The following is a 25029-nucleotide window of genomic DNA, read 5'->3' as shown; positions in this document are numbered from 1 at the left end:
GCTTCTAAACCTTCACAAAGTCTATGAGCACTCAGAATTTGTCAGAATACATGAGCTCAAGCTTACTGGCCTGCACTCACTGTCAAAAGCATCATTAAAAGGTGCAAAATGGATAGGGCATTGTCTAAGAGGTATGTAGCCTCCTCATCATTCTAGAAATTAAAATGTTTGAAGTCAGACAAGGAGGCATCCAATAACTAAACTTCTTTATATTCTGTAAGTATGATTCCTGTTCAAATCTTTGCTACATTAACAAGGATATTGCTCACTGAACCATTCAATTCCTTCTTTATGAAGACTCAAGAGAAACATTTTTTTTTTTCAGATTCAGTACCAAGAATGTTTTCTTTATCTGGAAAAAAAATAGTCTTCTGATTATATCTGCTTCTTTGGGTCTAATGGCTGTTTAAAAACTTATGGTTAAATTGATGGACCAAGTCTGGTGAGTGTGTATTCTTACAGAACACAGGTTTGAGTACTTCTTTACTTAACTTTTCTATTCTTAAGGAAATTTCTCTTTACCATGAGTGTCTCAATGCTTCGCTTTTTAAACTTTTTTAAAGTATGATTCAAATACAGGGTACTGCGTAGATCATATTTATACAACTCAATGAATTTTTACAAGTGAACACTCCTAGGTAACCAACACCCCAAAGCAGGAAACAGAACATTTTGGCATCTTACCTTCTCCCTCAACATTAACCACAATGTGCTTATGAGTTAGCTTTGCTTAATATTGAACTGTACTTAAATGAATCACGCTTTATGGGGTTTCTACCTCTTGATGTTCAACATTGTTTGTGATAGTATTCATATTCTAGTCTGTAATTATAGTTATTTCATAATCATTCTAGGCTCTTTTTTTTTGGAATTTGATTTAGTGATCCTTTATATACTTTTAAAGTCATCTTAAACCCATTATTTTAAAGAAAGGTTTAGAATAGGCAATGAGTTTGGGGATATGACATCAAAGGCACTGGCAACAATGACAAAAATAGACAAATAGGACTTTATGAAAATTTTAAAATTTTGTGCAAAAAAAGACATAGAAACCGAGTAAAAGATAACCACAGAGTGGGAGAAAATATTTACAAATCATATATCAGATTAAGGATTAATATCTAGAATATACATGGAACTCCTAAAATTCAACAACAAACAGCCTGATTAAAAATGGGCAAAAGACTTGACTAAATATTGCTTTAAATGAGATATACAAATGGCTAGCTAGCACATGAAAAGAGACTCAACATCCCTAATCTTTAGGAAAATACAAATCAAAACTACAATTAGATACCACTTCACCCCCATTAGGATAGCCACTATAAAAAAAATAGAAAATATGCATTGGGGAAAATGTGGAAAAATTAGAAAACTTGTAGGCTTTTGGTGGAAATATAAAATGTACAGCCACTGTAGAAACAGTATGGCAGTTCTTCAAAGTATTAGAAATATTATGTCATCTAGCAATTCCACTTCTGAGTGTATTCCAAAAGGACTGAAAGTAGAGTCTTAAGGGATATCTGTTCACTCATGTTTATAGCAACATTAAACTGAAGCAGCTTTATACAACAGCTAAACCAAAGCCATCTATGGACAGTTGACAAGAAATGCAAAATGTCTTAACACACAGTGGAATATGATTTAGCCTTAAGAAGGAAGGAAATTCTGACACATGTTACAACATGGATGAAATCAAGTTATGTGAAATAAGCCAATTACAAAAAGACAAATACTGTATGATTCCACTTATATGAGGTACTTAAAGTAATCAAAATCAATCATAGAGACAGAAAATAGCATGGTCGTTGCCAGGGGCTGTGGGCAGGGAAGAACGGGGAACAACTGTTTAATGGATATAGTGTTTCAGTTTTGCAAGATGAAAAGAGTTCTAGAGATGGATGGTGGTGATCCTTGCACAACAATATGAATGTACACTGAGCTGTGCACTTAAAATGATTAAGATGATAAATTTCATATTACATATATTTTATGACAAAAATAAAAAAGATAAAGTATAAATAAGTAAACACTGTCTATTCACTGAGGGTGAAATATTAACTAATATCTAAGAAAAAATTGTGAAAAACAAAAAGGAATGCTAAAAAGTAGTTCTTACCTTTCTGGTTGAACCAAAGCCCAACTAACCAGAACATCTCATTAGTTGATATTTCTATGTAATTACATTATGTGGTCAGTCGATGAGATGCTTATCTTTCTAAACAAATTTTTTATTTACTTTTAAGCTTGTCCTTATTCTTTATCTTGTGTCAAGTCATATATGGTACAGTCAATCAGAGGAAGCAGAGTTCAAAATTTGGCCCTTCCCGGCTGTGTATATATCCTTTGGCATAGTTTCTTATCTCTAAAGTCAGTTTAATAATACTTCCTTGCCCCTAAAATGCTGAGGTTAAACAAAAAGAGCCAACTACACCCAATACAAGTACGCAATACTAATAAGGTAGTCATTGTCTAGAGTAATGCTATTGTTTATACACTGGTCTTTACACACCATGAGGACAGGGTCTCACTTTTTCTGTCAACTTTGATATTCCCAGCATTAGCACTCTCCAGGTACACAGTAATCACTCATAAAATATTTATTGAGGGCATTATATTAGAGCAAAGAGAGCAGAAAATAATTGATTGCCCAGTACATCTTTGATTCAAAATCTGATCAAAATTAAAACATATTAAAATAATGTACTTTAAAAATAAATTTCTGGTCCTTTCTGCATTTTTTACGTTTTACTTATGTCGGGTCTGCTGTCTTTTCACACATCAAACATAGTATTTTTTAAAAGATGATTATGGTGGACACAATAATGTACATCCTCCTCCCACTCCTGTAATCTTCAGTGCTTACTGAAAATACATTAGTTCCTAATCCTTAGAACCTGTAGATGATAACCTTATTTGGAAAAAGGGTTTTTCATATGTTATTAAATTAAGGATTTTTAAGTGGGGAGATTATCCTGGATTATAAGGGTAGGCCCTAAATGCAAATATAACTGTCCTTATAAGAGAGAACAAAGGGAGACCAGACTCAGAGAAGAAGGCAGTGAAGACAAAGGCTGAGATTGTAGTGATGTGGCCACAAGTCAAGGAATGGCAACAGAAGCTGGAAAAGGCCAGGAAAAGATTCTCCCCTAAAGCCTTCTAAGAGAGCAAATCTTTGCCAACATCTGGTTTTTGGTCAGTGATACTAATTTCAAACATCTGGCCTCTAGAATTTTGAAAGAATACATTTCTGTTGTTTTAAGCCTCCAAGTTTATGGCAATCTTGGTACAGTAGCCATGGAAAACTAATATATGATGATAATAAAAATGGCTAACATTTATGTCTTACTAGGTACTACACACTATTCAAAACACTTTACGTGTATCACCTTATTCAGTCTTCAATCCGTGCTCTGAGATTTATTTTCACTAGTTTATAGATGAGGACACTGAGGCAAAGAGAAGTGCAAGACATTGATTAAATTCTCACCACTTTTAAAGAAAATAAAACAAGGATTCAAACCCAGTCAGCCTAGTTCTCAAACTCATACTCTTAAAATGCTACACCATGCTAAATCACTATTTTTCTCTATGATTTAATGTTAAATTTTACTATGAATAGAATATACTATGAAGTCACTGTGAATGTAGAATTTATAGCCACCTGAGAACTCGGTCCAGTACATGGAACCTTTGTTCTTTAAATTCCAGGTGATTTGGATGACGTTAGGAAACTGAGACCGCTAACTTCTGGAAGTTGTATGTAACTAAATACAATTTTAAAATCTAGATTTTTTTCAGAATGCCTTCTGGAGTTTCCTGTGTTATTCTTTTGTTTAAGGAGCACTTGAAAGAAAAGACACATTTCATTCTTTTTTTCTCTCATTTCAGTTGAGGATAGTTGGGAGATTGTTGGAGAAGCAAAGGAAAAAAGTCTCTAATAATCTCTTCTATCATAAAAATTGCAGGGAATAACTTTTTAGTAATAAAATCAGAACACATAAGGTAACAAAAAAAGTTAACAGGGAACATCTGACCTCATGTTATGAAAGACTCTCAGGAAAATCCTCAAATGGAGCTTCCTAACACTGTGGCATAATAATGTATTTTATTCTCATGGGGACAAATAGGTCTAATGATTAATCAAGGCACATCAGAATCAGTACTGTTTCCTGAAAGATGGGCTGCATAACTACAAGGAAGGAAAATGAAAACTCTCTTACTGAAAACTTCTCACTAAAAATACCTGTTTTGAAATGCAACATGCTGGCTTGTTTTGGTAGATATAATTCCATAAATAAAGAGAACTGTCCCTCTGTTTGCAAATAAGGTGAAAAAATTAAACATAAGGTAGGATGATATTATAGGTAAATAAATAAAGTAATTGAGCAATCTGAAGGTCTTTATCCTATTCTAAAACCATGTTCTAGTATACTCGACTGATTTATCAGGAGGTTAGGAATAAGATACTCTTTGAGACATATCCCAATCTAGGCAAACTACTAGAAGTAGTACAGAATTCTCTGAATATGATTAAAAGCACATTTATAATAGGATAAAGGCCTTGCAAAATAATTTGATTACTCTCTGCCCCTGGCTGTCCTTCAACTTCCTCTAATTGCAATTTTTTTATGTTAATCATGAGTTACTCCAAAATGGGGGGTGTCTTAATCAGTATGGGCTGCTACAACAAAATACTATGAACTAGGTGGCTAAACAACAAACATTTATTTCTCACAGTTCTGGAGGCTGTGAAGACCAGGATCTAGGTACCAGCAGATTCAATAAATGGGGTGGGCCCTCTTCCTGGTCTGCAGATGGCTATCTTCTTGCTGCATCTTCACATGAGAAAGAGAGGGTCCTCATCTCTTCCTCATCTTATAAAAGCACTAATCCCATTATGAGGGCTCTACCCTTATAACCTCATCTAACCCAAATCACTTCTCAAAGGCATCACCTTAAATACTATCCCATTAAGGGTTAGGGCTTCACAATATGAATTTGCGGGAGATATAAACATTCAATCCATAGCAAGAAGACATCACTAGTTTTATCAGGCTCTAAAAAAAGTAGAAATAAATACATTTTTAATGTACTAGAATGTTTTAAATGATCTCCAGTGTGTCATCTACTTGTTCGAAACATAAATTACACTGGCAGTTTTTGGGTGTGTAATCTACAGAAGCTGATCTCAGCTTCCTAAGTGGCAATTTAAGCACTTGCTTGATTTTCAACTCACCGGCTTTATTTTATTCAATCTCTCACTTTAGAGTCCTTGTCAGAAAACTAAGAAGTACCATCCACCTTGAGTTCCAAGCTCTTGAAACATTCAAAATTACAGATCCTTTTCCAATATCAGTTTCTGCAATCTGGGATGTCAGTGTGACTCATGTTTATGGAGCTTAAATTACCTTTCAGAGATCTGGTTGTTCAAATCGCCAAATAATATCAAATAAAATATTAGTCTTGTGTGACTATGAAAAAAACATTTTTAAAACAGTAGAAAATACATACATGTGATTATAAAGCTAACCATTTATAAGACTCCCATTGTCGTAAAACATTTTGCAGTTTGACGATTCAAGTTCATAATTACTTTCATTACTTTAATACTGTTCTAAGGTTAAATATGTTAGCTACTATAGAAACTTCCTTACCTACTGCCAAAAATAATCTCTAGGCAAGTTATTATGAGACATGCAGATTTATTTGAAAACAGTAAGGTACCATGCAAATACAATGAAACATAGTAAGTTATCTTCAATTTCTCAAAGATTTTCTATTTTCCAAAGCTCCTCACAAATTTGGAATATTAATAGCATTAGCATCCCAATGGGTTTATACAACTTTTATTTGATAATTCCATTCATGTATGAATAAGATCTGTGACTTAAAATATATCATCACTCTCAAAATAAAGTATATAGTTAGTGAAGAAACATGACAACATTATCTTATTTGTTCTTACTCCTACTTTTAAAACCTCAAAATCTTTATAGACAGGTACTAACGTAGTAGCTGAAGAACTCATAAGTAGCTGAAGAACTCATAAGTAATGAGTTTATGAAGTTGGAGATTACAAGAAAATAAGGGATGCTGTATACTCAGCTACCTGCATACACTTGGCAATGAGAAATGCAACATTTTAATTAAATTTCAAAAAAAAAACAACCCTAAGTTAGATGTGACTCATCTAATCTTTGTTACTATAGATGAAACACTATGTTTTCTTGAATTGCAAACATTTTCATTATTGAACTTTAGATGCACCTGGTAAATAGCAAATCACAGCAGGGGGAGTAATTGTTTTGAAAATACTGTTGAAAATAAAAAGGAAATTTTAAAACAAGCTGCTTGTACCTCTTAATGGAAATTTAAAATCCTGTCAGGATCTGAGCTTTAATTATAAGCTGGCTGAAATATGAAAGTGTTCATGTAGACCTCAGGATAACTCTATAGTCATACAAATACGATGTTAGCACCAGACGTGTTTGATGTTATAAATCACACATTGTTAAGACAAGGGCTATAATACAGCACTATTGATTTACAATAACAGGACTCAAAGAGCGTCATTCAAGATGAACACTAAGATCTCAGTGTTCTGCCCTCTCTAGAACTGGCAGGCTGAATTATATAAGTGCCACACAATTTTTATTTGATTTCACGTCTCAAATTCTGCATTCTGTTATATTAAATACCTGAAATGGTTGCATATGAATCAATCTATGATATTACCATCACTGTATGAATTTTTCATGGAATTTAAACTTAGAGAGGTATATTACTCTCATTTTTCAAGTAGGGCTCAAAGAGGTTGTGTAGGGGTTAACAACTGACTTTGGAGTTCTGCAATCTTGGATTACAAAAACACTAACTCTGGGACTTTTCCCAATTTAACATCTATAAATCTCCTTTTCCTTGTCTACAGAATGGAGATGGTAACAACGCCACCTTCTTGGGATTGTTATGCATTTACTGTAGCTGTAGAGTTTCGTGTTCAGTGAATGGGAAACACGTTTTAGGTATTATTAGTATTATTAAGTAACCCCAAAGATTCCTCAGTCACATTGTCGTAGAGCAAAAATAATTCAGAAGCCCTGATTTTTAGCTCAGGTCTCTTTCTCCTAACACAGACAACTTCCAGCACTTCATTTCCTTAAATCTGAGATAATACATTAACTCAAGATGTTTGCCCATTCTCCCAGTCTACATTTTAGCTCCATGAAGAGAGTGCTCAAGTTAATTTCTAAAAAACATCTGGAAAGAAATGTGAAGAAATTGCAGCAAACCCTGCACATGCTGTGTTGCATCAATCTACATAATTTGAAATGACCCATATTTGCCTTTCATGCTTAGAGACCAGAGTAGTGTGACTGAATTACCCAGCATAGGCCAACGAGTGGCACAACAACCCAGAAGGAGGGAGACCTTTCCAGTCGGTTTTAGAAAACATCGTGAACCAGAATTCAGTGGTCACCTGAAAGGCACATTTAAAAGACCAGCTAGCAAATAGACTCAGCAGAACACAGACGATTTCCCCATCACATTCCGGGAACACCGCAGGATTAGCATAGAACAGCGCCAGCTCTAGGGTCCTTAGTTACACCTACAGAATGTCAGATGTTCTTCTCCGTCAGTTCAAGGTTCCAGAATTGAAGACACTCCAATGCCCAGGAACCACGCATCACTCGTTTGAAATCACAGACCAGCTTGGGCTAAACCACCCATCAACACAATCTCCAGAAGCACATGAGGTGGACAAGCCCGACTGTAAGGAGGACTAATCTGGAATTGGGCATTTCACACAGGGTGACACCATTTTGGAGGCTGCAGGTGTCCTGTGACCCAAATTCATACGCACAATAAAACGCCTCCCAAGATGCAAGAGGTCAAAAGGTACACAACCCTGTGCTTTCTTCTAATTTGGTCCTCCAGGTACCCAATGGAAGCGTAAAAAGAGGCACTAGATGGCCAAGAAGACGATCAGATTCAGGAGCTCTGGCTTACACTCAGCCTCCCAACCCCACCCTAAATGTCAAAGTGATTTCCTTGGAGAGAGGCTTCATATAACTCAATAGCTTCTTATCCTGCCCTCAAAACGCGTGCATCTCTCTCTCTCTCTCTCTTTTTTTAAGTATTAAAAAAAAAAAAAAAAAGAAGAAAAAAAAAGAAGAAGAAGAAAGGAAACGAAAAGGAAACAGGAAGCTGTCCCGCTGTGTTTCTTTATCCCAACAACTTCGCCAGGTTTCCCCCGAGGAGGGAGCACGCCTCGCATACACCCAATGGGAGACAGACAGCAGGACGTCCTTCCCGGGTGGCCCAGCCCTCGACTCTGGTCAGAACCAGGCTGACCTCGCCCCCCAGCCTCGGCCTCCCCTGCCCCTTGGTTCTCAGCAGTGAGCTGTGACCTGAGACCCTCAAGCTCCGCGCTCTTCACTCTGGCCCCGCAACCTCACATCTCCTCTCGGTGGCACCGAGAAGAGGCAGGGGGTGTGGACCGATGGTGCGGGATACCGGAGAGGTGGTCCAAGGTCTGGGCGGTGCGAATGTCCATTCCGTGCCCCCCATGTGAGCCCCAGCCCCTCGCGCCTGGTATCCCACAGAGGCGCAACCCTAGCTCTTTGCCCCCCGCCCCAACCAACTCCGCCACCTGAACCGAGACACCTCTTTTTGCGCTCAACTTACCGCGGCTGTGCTGAGCTTTCGGCGCCCCCAGGAGCTTTTCTCTCCTTCCTCCCACCGAGCTCTTCATTCTCCTGCTGGCGGCCGCCCGGCGCCCTGGCCCTGGCATCCGGGAGGAGCAGCCGCCGGGGCTGGCTGTCCCGGGAGACTCACGGCTGCCCTCCCGCAGCTTCAACGGCGGTGGTCGCCGCGAGCCCTGAGCCGCGGCCAAGGAGAACCGTCCCCGTTGCGCAGCGCGTGCTGTCCCTCCCGCACGGGCTGGAGGTGGCAGTCAGCGCTCCTCTGCCTCCGCCGCGCTCGCGGCGCTCCGCACAAGTCCCGAGCCCGCGTCAGCCCAGGTGCACCAGGCTGGGGAGAGGTGCGAGCCCACGCGGAGGGAGGGGCCCGCGGCCTGAGGGTGCCGGGAGAGAGGGAGACTGATGACAAGGAAAAAAGAAACCTGGAGACTAGAGGCGAGGAGCTAGCTTTAATGGAGTGATTGGGTCGTGGGTGTTAAGGGGAAACACGGGGAGGCGAAATGCATCTAGAAACTAGAGATACTGGAAATGAGCTTGAGTGAGCTGCTTTTTGAGTGAGGCTCGAAAACGGGCTTTCCTTTTGTGCTTAGCTCCTTTATCCTCCCGGTTTGGGTGCAGTACCTGACAACAACTTCCCCCACACTCTCAACTCTCATATTTCACTATAAATAACGCTAACCTCAATAATCTTAGACAGCAGATGCAACGAAATCTGGTGAAGCTACTGCAAGTATACAGGGGAGTCCCACATCCACAAATCCCACATGCCAATCCCTCTGGAGGGACCCATATCCTGCTGAGATTTCTGTCCCCTTACCTGTCTGTCTCCTCTCTCTCTCACAAGCACACGCGCGCACACACTACAGCACCCTAGGGATGAAATACCTTTTGTTGCTCTGCTCTAGGACCTAAAGTGGGTGTTTCTCAAACTTTACTTTGCACAGGAATAACCTTGGGATTTTATTACAGTTCTGATTGCGATCCAATAGGTCTGGAGTGGGGCCTGATATTCTGTATTTTTAATGGTGTGGCAGAGGCTGCTGATTCAAGAACCACATTTTGAGTTACAAAACACAAATGAACAGAATAAACCTGCTTTCTAATGTCAGCTGAGCCATTATTTGTAAGATAATCTGAAATAAAACAAGCCCTGTTTTCATGGGGTTTCATGATGCTATGGAGGCCAAATAACTTATGAACACAGTGCCAAAGGATAAAATACCCTACAGGCAAGCTTCTCATTATTGTTATTAATAATTGCTCCTGCTAAAATCATTATGAATACTAATGCTGATAACAGGGTAGAAAGATTTTGGTAATTCACCGCTCTACATATTCTCAAGAGAAGCTCTGAAAAACAATCCACAGTGACCACTCCACAAACACACCCTCATTTAGAAAGAAAATGTAAGTAATATCCTCTAAGGGGCAGTCTGTTCCTCCCAGGAGGCCATCGTTGACTTTTCCAGACATGCAGCACTATTCAAGTGTGCTTTAACAAGTAGCCAAATCACTTAACCCACAGATAAACAAAAAGAGCAAATGCCAAGAACAAAAAAGTAAAGACAGAAATATAGTCAACGCACCAAAAGATCTGTTGTGCTTTAATTAGCATGACTGATAAGTTAGTTTGATCCTTTCTCTTTTTCCATGTTTTCATCTGGATGCAAACACCCATCCTTCTATTTCAATTCAGTAAGTACTTACTAAGCCTAATTTACTATGGTAAAGGACTTTCCCGGGAGTGAAAAAAACTGGACCTGCTCCTGCTTTGAAGGAGAAATCTGACAACATACCAATAAGTGCCATATTCGGCAGACTATGGTGCTAGAAGAGAACACCAAACACATTAGCAAAGTTCAAAAGGCAGTGAAGTCTGGAGATACTTCATTGAAGGGAGGTCATTTGACAGAGGACTTAAAATATGATATGATTTTGTCTGACAGAGATAAAAAGGAAGGGAGTAGTCTACCCTTCTACCCAGAGCATACAGTGCATGGAGGAAGGTAGAAGAAATGATTTGGAAGATGTTAAGTGGGGTTCTAATTGCTAGCCTGGGCAATTTGTATTTCACTCCAGAAATGCTGAGCAGGGGATGTCCATGACCAGGAATGTACCAAAAAGATTAATTTGCTATAACAAGTTGATAAGATGATCTAGAACCAGAAAATAGCAGAGCTGTAGAAAGCATTCAGGAGGCCGTGGAAGCACTAGGTAAAAGATCATGAAGGTGAGAACAGTGATAGCAGCTGTGGAGAATGAAATGCAAGGATGTTTAAAGAGAGACATTGCTGAGATGTAACTAACAACATGTAGCAATTATGTGAAGACACATTTATTAAAGATATCTCTAACTTTCTGTCCCTGGAGAACTAGAAAAATAATGACATTATTAGGAGTTGAGAACCCAAGAAGGGAACTTACAGTTGTTCAGTTTTCTTTTAATGTTTGTTTAGGAAAGGTTGTGAGATAATGAGTTCTCTTTAGGCAGCTATAGTCAAAGGGCTGTGGGAGATGTTCAGGTGGAGATCCTTATACAGCTAGAAATTCAAGCTTTGCTCTAAGGAAATGGGTTCTGCATTAGAGGCTGTATTAGCTTTTGTGTTTTAGAGCTCTGGACGTGTATATGGAGTTCAACTGATTGGAGAATGTGAGGTTTATGAGATAGAATATAGAAAGCAACGAAAGTACTCAGGACAAAAGCTTAGAGCTATATGACTTCCCTGTTTCTCAGTATTCTCTTCTGTAAAAATGTGAAAAATAGTACCCTCCACATAAAGTGATTATAAGGATGAAAAATAACGTACTGATTTTTCATTGCCATTTATATTTTCTACACTAACCTGCTCAGTCTGAGAGGGCAAGGACCATGAGTATCCTCTGAACTGTTACAGCCCCAGCACCTGACTGAGTGCTTGGCAGATAATAGGCTCTAAAAATGTTCCTGAATATTTTAATAATTAATGAGTAAGTTAATTATTAGATAAAAAGAAGGGACACTAAAGCACTACCAAAAAGATGGGTGAAGATAGATTCATGGGTTCTGTTATTTCAATGTCATAGAAACTAAGGGAAACTTTTGCTCTAGAGATGGTCAGGTGGGCACAGAGAGATTAAAGAGAAAACACGGATACACGTTGAGAAAATGTTTTTGTTGTGAAAAGGGACCTGGTCTAAGCGTTAATTGATTGCATTTGAGAAAACAGCTGCACTAAAGAGGCATCACAATTATGAGTGGCAAAGGAATTCAAGGAAAAATGTGAGATGATTCTTTAAAGAAATTTGACTATGAACTGAAGGTGAAAAAGAGAGAATGAGGGTAGATGGCTGATAGCGGACTTCAGAAAAGGCTGTTCCTCTTTAGTAAAGGGAAAGTCCAAACATATTTTGCTGATTGGGTTAAGGGGCCAAAAGTGAGGGAAAGAAGTTCCAGGTGAAAGAAGGGTAGAATTGATTGAGTAGTATCTGAAAAGGAAAACAGAACTAGTGAACCAAGAGTGTAAGTAATCAATCTTAGCAAATAAAAGGGTCACCTGTTTTTTAGAAACAACAACAAAGGAATAGAAATGAGAGATACTGAGATCCTAAAGTGGGTTGAAAGTAAGTGGAAAATGATATATTGTTTCAGGAAAACAGAGATGAGGATTTCTATTGCTATCTGTTGGTCAACAAGAAATAGCATTGTAAGCTTAAAAAAAATGTGGGGAGTATTTGGAACAAGTTCTAAGAGATACTATAATGAATCAACAAAAGGCAAAGAACAATCACTAAGTCACATGGGAACCTGCTTCAGGGGCAAAAATATACATTTATTATAAAAAAGACTATCAGCATTGTGTTACTCTCCCAGTAATACTGAAGACGTAAATACAGAAATAAAATATACGGCATGGTCTACCTAGAATTAGTAAGCAACAAGGTAGAAATTATGGGGCCATGAAGCAAGTGAGAGATTACATAAAGTAGAAATTGAAAGTATGAAGTTTTGAAATGTTTAAACCTGGAGTTGAGTGGAAATTGTACATGCTTTATAATCAGAGAGATCGGAGCTTATCAGAAGGCATCAGAATCACCTGAGGGACTGTGAAAATACAGATTTCTGGGCCCTACCTCTAGAATTACCAATATATCAGATATGGGTTGGAACTCTAGAAGTTGTGTTTCTCACAATTCCTAGTGCTGCTGCTGCTGCAGCTGGCCAGGAAACCACACTTTGAGAACCAGCGTTGTAAAGCATTTAGCATATTGCTGGTACATAGCAAGTACTAAATGCATGGTGGCTAGTAGTGAGGTCTGGTAGTTAGCTCATGTTAGGAGAGCTGAAGATAAGGTTCAAGTTCAAAAATATATAGATGAAGTTCGAAGATGAGTAATGGACAAGGAACATTAGAAGAGGCTGAGAATTTGAAGGTCATTAAAATGAAGATTGTAATACCACACATCTACAGCCATCTGATCTTTGACAAACCTGAGAAAAACAAGAAATGGGGAAAGGATTCCCTATTTAATAAATGGTGCTGGGAAAATTGGCTAGCCATAAGTAGAAAGCTGAAACAGGATCCTTTCCTTACTCCTTATACGAAAATTAATTCAAGATGGATTAGAGAATTAAATGTTAGACCTAATACCATAAAAACTCAAGAAGAAAACCTAGGGAATAGCATTCAGGACATAGGCATGGGCAAGGACTTCCTCTCTAAAACACCAAAAGCAACGGCAACAAAAGCCGAAATTGACAAATGGGATCTAATTAAACTAAAGAGCTTCTGTACAGCAAAAGAAACTACCATCAGAGTGAACAGGCAACCTATAGAATGGGAGAAAATTTTTGCAATCTACTCATCTGACAAAGGGCTAATATCCAGAACCTACAAAGAACTCAAACACATTTACAAGAAAAAAACAAACAACCCCATCAAAAAGTGGGCAAAGGATATGAACAGACAGTTCTCAAAAGAAGACATTCATACAGCCAACAGACACATGAAAAAATGCTCATCATCACTGGCCATCAGAGAAATGCAAATCAAAACCACAATGAGATACCATCTCACACCAGTTAGAATGGCGATCATTAAAAAGTCAGGAAACAACAGGTGCTGGAGAGGATGTGGAGAAATAGGAACACTTTTACACTGTTGGTGGGATTGTAAACTAGTTCAACCATTATGGAAAACAGTATGGCGATGCCTCAAGGATCTAGAACTAGATGTACCATATGACCCAGCCATCCCATTACTGGGTATATACCCAAAGGATTACAAATCATGCTGCTATAAAGATACATGCACACGTATGTTTATTGCAGCACTATTCACAATAGCAAAGACTTGGAATCAACCCAAATGTCCATCAGTGACAGACTGGATTAAGAAAATGTGGCACATATACACCATGGAATACTATGCAGCCATAAAAAAGGATGAGTTTGTGTCCTTTGTAGGGACATGGATGCAGCTGGAAACCATCATTCTCAGCAAACTATCGCAAGAACAGAAAACCAAACACCGCATGTTCTCACTCATAGGTGGGAACTGAACAATGAGATCACTTGGACTCGGGAAGGGGAACATCATACACCGGGGCCTATCATGGGGAGGGGGGAAGGGGGAGGGGGGAGGGATTGCATTGGGAGTTATACCTGATGTAAATGACGAGTTGATGGGTGCAGCACAGCAACATGGCACAAGTATACATATGTAACAAACCTGCACGTTATGCACATGTACCCTAGAACTTAAAGTATAATAATAAAAAAAAAACATTTCCCCCAAAAAAGTTTTAAAAATGAGGACAAGAAAAAACACTTCCTCACGTTAAAAACCATCTCAAGCCAACAACTAAAACTGTAATATCTAATGGAGAGCACTAGAGAAATGCCCCCACTAAATCTACTCTCATTAAAAATAGTTGACCCCTTATCTCTTGAATTATCTAATTGCCCCATTATCTCTTGAATTATCTATCATTGCTCTGAAAGATGTGGAGTTTTTCAGGAATAAAGACCTGAAATAGAAATGAGAGGTTTTAATGTTGGAGGGGAAAAGACATATATATATTTTAATATATATATATAATTATATTTGATATGTTGATATTTAAATATATATATTTTCAAATTGTGTGATTGTCTACCTGGAAGCAAGATGTTCAAAATAAACCAATATTTGAGTTTCTAAGAAAAAAAAATGAAGATTGTATTTCATGTGAGGAAATTTACAGGAAAAAAATTCCATATCAGGAGGTTTTGGTGGGGAAGAGAATTCAAGAATTCAGAATCATGCAGATCAATGTTATGTCTAGTCTAACATATTCCAAAAGGGAGAATTATAACAAAATCCTAAGCCAATAACAACAAAACAAAATCATAGTAGGAAAGTGTTGGTCAAGAGAGGAGCATCTGACATGTCAGCAGAGGGAGTCAACACCACTGCTGTAACATACAGCCAGTCTGTAGGCCTTGGAAGCCAGGAGAAGCAAGTGTCAAGTGCTGTTATATAACTATCATTATCTGAGGTGAAGCTTTATAAATCCCAGTCTCTGGTGTGGAAAAAAAGAAATCTCTACTTTCAAACTTGGAAGAAAATATCTCCTATAGAACATTGGTTAACTTGGTATTCATGTGGCTTCTTTAAGTAGAAACTTTCAATACAAACCAAGGCATGGTATCACAACAGAATGAATGAAAAGCACATCTGGGAAGGGTTAAGAAGATGTGCCCTAAATATTTAGGGTTGAATCACTCCAGTGCCATATTATCTTCACTGAGTACGTGGAGGCCTATAAGTGGGTAGGGTTGAATCTTATAGGCCTCCATGTACTCAGTGCCCATGTTTCGTCAAATGCCACGGTAGTTGTTTTATTTGGTCACCTTTAATCCTAATTAGTTATCCCTTCTGAGATGAGAAATGGAGGCTCAGAGATATTGACTTCCCTGAGATCATATCTGATAAGCTCCAAGCTCTCTGATTATAAAGCATGTACAATTTCCACTCAAACACAGTCTCTGAAAAAGTTAAAAAAAAAAGTTAATAAATGTAGTTCATCCATACTCCTTTTTTCTTAGATTGGGTTATTCACGAAACAGAATCTGTAGACATGGAAATTAGTGTGCAGGATTATTTGTTGAGGAGAACCATTGAGGTCAAGGCATGTGAGAGAATAGAGCATATGGGAATGGGTAAAGCAACAATGCAGTTTCCACACCCGCCTCTGTCAATCTCACAGGAGTTCTGGGCTGCATTGGCCCTTTAGAGTTATCTTGAACTGATGACAGGGAACCAGGACTTTGTATCATTGCATCAACCAGCCTTTCCTAATAATCAGAATTAAGTTCATATAGAAGCCTGCAGAACTAACCTGCATGAGAATTTGAATATTTTATTATTACTGTTTTATAGCAAACAAAAGATGACTACATTGAATGCAGGAATTGTTTTAATAAGCATTATCATTTGCAAGGCATGGTAATGGGTACTTTGGGGGAACACAAATGTACTTAAAATCATATGTTTGATATCATGTAACTTAAGAAGTAAATGATGTATATAGAAGTAAATTATCTGTAAAATGAGGATAATAATAGTATCTATCTCATAAGGTGAATATGAAGATTAAAAGGTCTTCACTAAGTTAAATATCAAAGTATTTGGGTTTTTTGCCCTAGCTACAATAGGTGACACTGAAAGATTTTGTGAAAAAAAAAGGAGGGAATACAAGTTTGTAAGAAGTTCAGGGTAGAAGTTTTCACTTTATCAGAGAAAGCCTAATGAAGAGAAGGGATTAGGTTGAGTCTTGAAGAATGCTTTGGACTTTGAAAGGCAAAAATGATGGTGAAGACAATATGGCATTCCAGGGAAAATCAACAGAATGAAAAAATGTGTAGGGAATGAAGGCTTAAAAATGTTTTGAGAACAAGCAAAGGTACCAGTATTTCAGGCATATAGGTGGAAGATTTGGAATACTGCTGAAGATTTTCATTTGGGGGTTTGTTTTTATGCTTTTATTGAGAAGAAAATGAAGAATAACAATTTGAGCAAATTTGAAGTATGAACAAAATAGTGTTTTATGAAAATTAATCTCTGCACAATTGAAAAAATATTGGGAGCAAAAAAAATTTTTCCTGTTCCTGCCTGACTCTAAGCTTTCTTTCTGGAGGATGTTCTAAGCCAACGGTCACCAATCAACAGCAGCAACATCACTTAGAGACTTACTAGAAATACAGATTCTCTGGCTCATTCCCTGATCTACTGAAGGACACTCTGGGTGTGGATCCCAGCAGTCCTGTTTTAACAAGACCTTCAGGTATTTTGATATATGCTCAAGTTTGAGAATCATTTCTGTAGTGTTTCTCTAAGACATTTTTTTTTTTCCTGGAGCAAATATCCTTCTGGAATATCCTGAGGCAACCCACTTCTCTCTGTAACTCTCTGGAGGATATGTTTGCTGTACAATAATATCTTTCCAGACTGTCTCTGACCAAATGACTCAACAGTGAACCATGCTATGCTCTTCTATGGGTCAGGTTGGCTTTGAACCATTACTCCACATAAATGTTTAATACAACATTCCTTCTGTTTGTTTTGGCTGAGTGATGCCAGAACACCAGTGTGTCCCTTTTACTACAATTAAGATACCAGGAAAAATCCTCACAGAACTTCACAGGGCATCAGAAAAGGCCATTGATTAGCATACTTTTCCATGACAAACAAACAAAAAAACAGAAAGGTCCTTTCCCATTATTAGTCAAACTCTAGAGTAACTAATGGAAGTATGCATAAAAATATTTCAAAATAATTAGACTTTGGATACTGAGGAGGGGATTATGATCAATAGAAAATGGTTTTTAAGTATATGCTAAATAAGAAAGATCAATGAATGGCCAAATGTAGAATTTATGTGTGACTCTGGGGATTCTGGGTATTTTTTTGATCAACGGATGGGAAGCTGACAGGAGAATAGAATGACAAGGAAGTGAATTTAGCACTCAGTGTATCTAGCCCAGATGGGGGTAAAGACTTGAAATACACAAAGCAATCTTATGGAGTACTGTGGCTGCTATAAACTCAGCACATTTTGCAGACGCCAAAAGAAGAAAAATCACACACAGATACAATGTGCTACATATATTAGGTTGGTTCACAAGTAATTGTGTGTTTTTGAAATTACCTTCAATGGCGAAAACCACAATTATGTGTTCACCAACCTAATACAATTCATTTGTGCTTCAAAATACTTTCATCTTACTATCCAAACAGGAATCTTCCCCAAGACTAATGTATCAATTGTTGTGTACTTATGCAAGTTAGCAGAGAGTGAAGTTTGTAATATATATGTGTGTGTGTGTGTGTAAATTATATATATTTCAGTTTGCCCATGTAGCTATCTTTACAAGGATATTTATGAAACTTTGCTGTTTTCCTGGATGTCTAGAAGCATGAATACAGTAACCCATGAATGTCACCTCACCTCAAACTCTGTCTCCTTCAGCATTATCCCCCATTGACTCCTCTTTTAGTGATTTTTCCCATTCTATCGGGTTGAGTATCTCTAAGCCATCTTTACTCACTTTCTGTCTTAAATTTCAGCCGAGTTGATTTCCCCTGCTCAGCAGGACTTAGACTCATTTCTACTTCATATTTAGAATGCCAGGATTTTGATTCAGGATCCCATTTGGATTAATTGCCAACATTAATGTATGAGCTTTACTGACTGAATTCTAAGGCTGAAATCTTGATCTTCCTCTAATTGGGGTAGATCAGTGCCAGATAAGTCTGCCCAAATCATGCATTTTGCCAAGTTACTCCCAGTCCTTCACACCCCATGCCTTATGATTGCCTTTACAATATAGTTTACAACACAGCATCTGAAATCGCATTTCCTCATTATAACCTGCCATTCCTATCCTTTCACCATGACTTCTTTATAGCCAAATGATCCCCCTGCTGTGACTCACACGTGCTTTTGAATGCTTGCCTAGAAAGTTTAGTCCTCTTTTTCCACCGAGTGAAATTCAGCCCATCTTTCATAACCAGGTTGAAAACATCAGGCAAACAAGTAGAAAGGAAGAGGAAGGAAGGAAGGAAGGAAGGAAGGAAGGAAGGAAGGAAGGAAGGAAGGAAGGAAGGAAGGAAGGAAGGGGAAGGGGAAGCGGAAGGAGGGAGGGAGGGATAGGAAAGAAGGCATAGGAAGGAAGGGAGAAAGAGAGAAGGAGGAATGAAGGAGGGAATGAAAGAGGTAGGAAGGAAGGAAAGAAGGAAGGAAGTGGAAGGGAGAGATAAAAGAAGAGAGGGAGAGAAGGACAAAAGGAGGGGAGAGGGAATAAGAAACATAGAAAGGGAAAGAAGGAGAGAAGGAAGAGAAGAAGGAGGGAGGGAAATAGAAGGAAAGGAAGCCAATACGGAGAGAAATGAAGGCAAGAAAATTAATACTTATTTGGCCCCCAAAAGGCAAATGTCATCACCCCTACCTTTTTCATATAAGGAAACTAAACATCAGAAAATGAAATAAATTTTCCAAGCCCACAATTATTAATTGGCAGATAAGATATGTCACCGGATCTTTGTGCAGCAGTTTCAAAGTTGAATATGCACCAGAACCACCTGGCAGGATGGTAAAAATACAAACTGCTGGACCCTGGCCCCAGAGTTTTTGATAAGTTAGTTCTGGGTTGGGGTCTGAGAATTTCCATGTTTAGTAAATGCTCAGGTGCTTTCGCTGGTGGTCCAGGGATCATAATTTGAGAACAGTGCCTCCATTGCCATCACCACTAATTGGCACGTTGTAGTCACTCTACAATCATTTGTTGAATAGATACAAGTGTATCAAATCTAGTTTCTACTATATTTAGAAGCCTGTCTTCATCACCGCAGTTGGCAGTGACAGTCCTCAATTCTTAATTTCTGAGTCTACACCACTTAGTCTACATTTACTATTTCTGTTGTGCTATGACAGATTCCCCAATGGCACCCTTCATTTGAAGGTGCAAGTGATTAAGGAAAGTCTCCAGAAGAAATCGGTAGGAGAGTGGTAGAAGGAAAGGAATATGAGGAAGCGGAGCAAGTATGTAGGTGAAGTCCCACAGAGAGTGGCTTCAGCCTAATCCCGTTCAGCTCCAGCCGCTGGACCAGAGGGCTGGGTTTTCATATTTCCACATCCATCATTCACCATTGCTTGAGGCTTCTCAGGAGGATGTGCATTCTCAGGCACTTCTAGCTCTCTGCATAGGAGGGCAAAGTGGCTCCAGTAGCCTAAGGGCAACTATTTAAAAATGAGCCACAGATGCTGGCTGTTAAAGTGAAAACAATAAAACAATAAAAATGAATCTGAGAGAATGTGGGTGGACACCAACATACACACTAGGTTGTACTGGAGATTTTTTTCTTATACCTTAGTCCCTAATTGGATTTAAAATCCTGGAGACTGAAGGATGTGTTTGTGTGTGTGTGTGTGTGTGTGTGTGTGTGTGTAAGTTGAAACATCTGAAATTGCCAATACTCAACAACTTTTGAAAAACAAAACTGGCAATTGCATATTTCTCAACTTGATACGTAGATCTTACCTAACCACCATTCAACAATGGGATAGATTAATCCATAGCCTTCAGTCCCCCATCCTGTCAGATGCCCCCTTCCCTGAAAGCTCTCAGCTGGCTGAAGACTATTTTTCATGTGCATGCAATTACTGTTCTTACCAGTTGAGTCATATGTTTACTAAGATTCAGCCAATTTTGTTATGCTTATTATTGTAGGTATGCATTTTAGTTAAAAATCACATAAACCAAAGAAATATGAATGTGAAAAAGACATGTTGCATCTCTGAAAATTACATTTAATGCTTTTTAAATTTCCAAAATAAGAGCTACTTAAAAGCAAACCCCAAAAAATCTGCTTTTGAATTAGATGCCAATAAGACAGCTGTAAAAGACTGGAAAACAAATCATTACAATCTAGGGGGACTGTTTATGTGGAATGTCTTAATAAACATCTTTAATGTATCATAGCAGGTTAACAAAACCCAAACTAGGAATTGTGGTATTTTAATTAAGATGTTTTAGGCTGGAAGTAACAGAAATTCTGCTTGAAATGGCTTAAAAAGAATAATGGAATTCCCATTCTTGTGAGGCAGAAGTCCTGAGGTAGAAATGCTCCGGGGTTGTTAAACACAGCAGGTTAATCAAGTCATCCCATAGCATTTCCGCCTCTCCGCCTGACCACTTCTAGTATATTGGCAGCAACCCTTTACGAAGTCAAAATCACTGCAGCAGAATAAGGAACCCCCCACAACCGATAAATCAATCGTCAATGACAGAAAGGGAAATCTGGCATACTGTCTCCCACACCCCTACATTGCTTTTTAACAGCAAAGATATCTTTCAAAGAATTTCCCCAGGTTTCTTTCGTGTCTCATTGGCCAGAAACAGATCATTACCTAACACCATCCATTGGTAAGCCAGAGAATCACCCAACTCACTTTGGAAAGGGAAATGCACCAGGGTAAAAGGAGCTCTTGGAACGTAGAAAAGGGGGAGTAGCTTCTAGACAGGCAATCAATACTGTGTGCTCCAGGTAGATAAGGCGTCATGGGTTTTCAAAATAAGTGATAAACACCCATACTGCATGGAAGATCATTGCCCTCCATTTAGAAATTGGTGAATATACACTCATATGTATCAAGTTAAAAAAATAAAAATGCTTCAGTTATATATTCCTTGCTTTAAATTTTACTCACCTTCTGATCCTGATCACATCAGATAAGAAATTTCCTACTATATTTACTGCTTCACTGTATTTTTTAAAGTAGGCAGCACAAGGTTCCACACACAGTATGTAGTCAATAGGTGTTAATAGCAGTGATGATTATAGACATTTGGTACAACAGGGACCCAATCAGTGTTTATTGATTTACTATACATAGGGGTTAAGAAGAGAAGATGACAAACTCAAAGTGTTGTACATGACTATTAAGTGTCTTGCCCCTATCTGGGAAATCACATCTACTGTCAAGCAAATGTCTGGCCTATTTCAAATATTAAGTACTTTCACCTTTAGAGGATCATTTCTATTAATAATTCTGAAAGCTAATGATGGCAGAAAAAAATGCTGGCTATTTACCAAACCATCTACTTTCTTTCCTAGGAACATGGAGAAACTATTTTGACCAGCTGCCTAGCATCTAGAAAAGGCTTTATAGTTACTTGTGGCCACAAAAATGTTGACTGAAAACACTGGTCCCCAAAGCCCCCTGGGATCTTTATGAAAACACCTGCTCATTTCCTCTCTGTCATCTTGTCATTTGTAGATTTAAAGCAGAGGAACACACCTCCGTTAAAATGGCTTATACCCAAAAGACAGGCAATAACAAATACACGCAAGGATGTGGAGAAAGGGAACCCTCGTACACTGTTGGTAGGAATGTAAATTAGTACAACCACTGTGCAGAGCAATTTCAAGGTTCTTCAAAAAAAGTAAAAATTGAGCTACCAAGCCTGTAATCCCAGCACTTTGGGAGGCCGAGACGGGCGGATCACGAGGTCAGGAGATCGAGACCATCCTGGCTAACATGGTGAAACCCTGTCTCTACTAAAACATACACACACACACACACACACACACACACACACACACACACACACAAATACTGAGCTACCATATGATCCAGCACTCCCCCTGCTGGATATTAAAGAGGTATCTGCACTCCCACATTTGTTGCAGTACTGTTTCCAATAGCTAAGATTTGGAAAAAACCTAAGTGTCGATCAACAGTTGAATGAATAAAGAAAATATGGTACATATACACAATAGAATACTATTCAGCCATAAAAGGAGATTCCAGTCATTTGTAACAACATGATGGAACTGGAGATCATTATGTTAATTGTAAAACGCCAGGCACATAAAGACAAACATCACATGTTCTCACTTATTTGTGGGATCTAAAAATCAAAACAATTGAACTCATGAACAGAGAGAGTAAAAGGATGGTTACTAGAGGCTGGCAAGGGTAGTAGGGGGGATGGAAGGGTGGTGGGGATGGTTGATGGGTACAAAAAATAGGTCAAATGAGTAAGAGCTATGATTTGATAGCACAATAGATGACTATAGTCAACAATAATTGTACATTTTTAAATAGTATGATTGTATTGTTTATAACTTAAAGGATAAATGCTTGAGGGGATCAGTACCCCATTCTCCACGATGTGCTTATTTTACATTGGGGGTCTATATCAAAACATCTCATATACCCCATAAATATATGTACCTATTATGTCCCCACAAAAATAAGAATTAAGTGGGGGAAAAACTGAGGACTTCAAGCACCCAAGGTCTAACAGAGCCACCACATGCCAAACATTTTGTTGAAATGTGCTCTCTTATTGTTAAGCTCATGAGATTGTGTGGTTATTACAGCAGTTAGCAACTTACACATGCATAGAATAATAAAACAGGCACAGCTGTAGCCATAATTGTAAAGTAAGGGATACTGGGTTTTGGCACGTCTCACCACTTGACTTTCCTGAAAATTTGCCCTTCTTCTAACTTTTAATGTCTTTCTTTTTATACTTTACTCCAAACACCTAAAAACATTTGTGTTGCTTTGCTGAGAAAGAATTCCTTCTGATATTGGCAACCATGCTAAACTGTACAGAACTTCATTTGGTTGTAGTCTTCCATTTAAAATCCAAATGTTCATTTGCATTTTAAAAGGCCTACAGAAAGACTACAATGCTTACACCTAAAGAATCTATCACTAATGGTTGAATTTCAATCATCAGAAAAATAAAAAAATTACTATGCAAATTACACTATACAGGTAATAGCCTATTTCACTTAGAATCCCAGTCCTGAACAGAAATTAAGTTTACATTTTGATTTTTCATGTAAAATAACATACAAAAAAAGGGCAATTGTTCTACTTAAATCTCTTTCTCTGCATGGCTTTCAATTCACACTTATTTATAGTATACTAACTAAAATTCTTTAAAACTGGAAAGGTTTTATTGTATTTATTGTTATATCTCATGAATTTTAAAATGTCTAAAATTGAGAAAGATAATTAAGGAAAAATGCATATAATTTAATTGTGGAAATGAACAATATTCACTAACTGTGTAATGAACTCAGATTGCTTTACTTACATTCAGAAACATTTATATCAACGTTTGTTTTCTCTATTTTAGACTGCAAGTAATTCCAGGGAAAGAAATGTAACTTGTACATTATTCCGTATGTAGTGTATAGTATCATCTATCTATTCCTATTATTGGAATTAATTCTTACCTTTTGAAATAGGTGACAAATATGTGGTTGGAAGAAATTTATACCTACCAATTAAAACATATAAAACAAAGAAACAAACAAAAAGTAGATCATCTACTTCTCTAAAATCCAGTAGCTTCCTCCTGAGCCCCTATATTTGCTAATGGAAGGTAGGGGAAGGTAGAGGGAAAAGAAGAGGATGGAAGACTTAAATTTAAAATCAAAGTAACTTAGTTACTTCTAGTTGCAAGTAATCTCTTTTGAGTACATAAGCAGTCAACTCAAATTTCAAATTTCCTTTAATGTTGTTTTCCCTCTCAAAATATCTCCCTGATCCATTTTCTTACAAAATGGTGCCCAACTCAAGGGGAAAGTTTTGATATTTTCATGGCACTGTGGAAGAAGAGTAGTTAGTGGGTGCTGACACCCTTTGTCCTGAAGCTGATGAATAGTCTTCCCATTCCTCTGGAGAAATGTAGTTCCATACCAGGGCACATGGCTAAAATTGCAGTTTCCACTTGTCATCTAAGCTGGCCAACTTGGTGCAGTGGTACACAACAGTTCTGAACATCTCTTATTGGTTGAATGTTGCATTTAAATAGAGCTTCTTTGAGATGATTTTCAAACAGCCAGTTGTCTTTCACTCTGCATGAGAGGCGATTTATGACCAAAAAGCATTTATTTATTTATTTATTTATTTATTACTATTATTATTATACTTTAAGTTCTAGGGTACATGTGCATAACGTGCAGGTTTGTTACATATGTATACTTGTGCCATGTTGCTGTGCTGCACCCATCAACTCGTCAGCACACATCAACTCGTCATTTACATCAGGTATAACTCCCAATGCAATCCCTCCCCCCTCCCCCCTCCCCCCTCCCCATGATAGGCCCCAGTGTGTGATGTTCCCCTTCCCGAGTCCAAGTGATCTCATTGTTCAGTTCCCACCTATGAGTGAGAACATGCGGTGTTTGGTTTTCTGTTCTTGTGATAGTTTGCTAAGAATGATGGTTTCCAGCTGCATCCATGTCCCTACAAAGGACACAAACTCATCCTTTTTTATGGC

The 25029-nt window shown here is 38.1% G+C and overlaps 1 protein-coding gene across 1 annotated transcript in view; it reads right to left on the bottom strand.

The window, feature by feature from the left end:
• The window catches only part of ZNF385D (zinc finger protein 385D), a 985910-nt gene extending 976889 nt beyond the window's left edge, over positions 1-9021 (bottom strand). Inside the window, exon 1 of the mRNA XM_050779485.1 lies at positions 8689-9021. Coding sequence (XP_050635442.1) covers positions 8689-8794 — 106 coding nt within the window. The 5' untranslated portion in view covers positions 8795-9021. The remainder of the gene's footprint in view (positions 1-8688) is intronic.
• Between the last annotated feature and the right edge of the window lie 16008 nt (positions 9022-25029).

Source organism: Macaca thibetana, chromosome 2 (assembly GCF_024542745.1).
Source record: "Macaca thibetana thibetana isolate TM-01 chromosome 2, ASM2454274v1, whole genome shotgun sequence".
NCBI classification, from domain to species: Eukaryota; Metazoa; Chordata; class Mammalia; order Primates; family Cercopithecidae; genus Macaca; species Macaca thibetana.
This window is presented reverse-complemented; position numbering and strand designations above follow the sequence as displayed.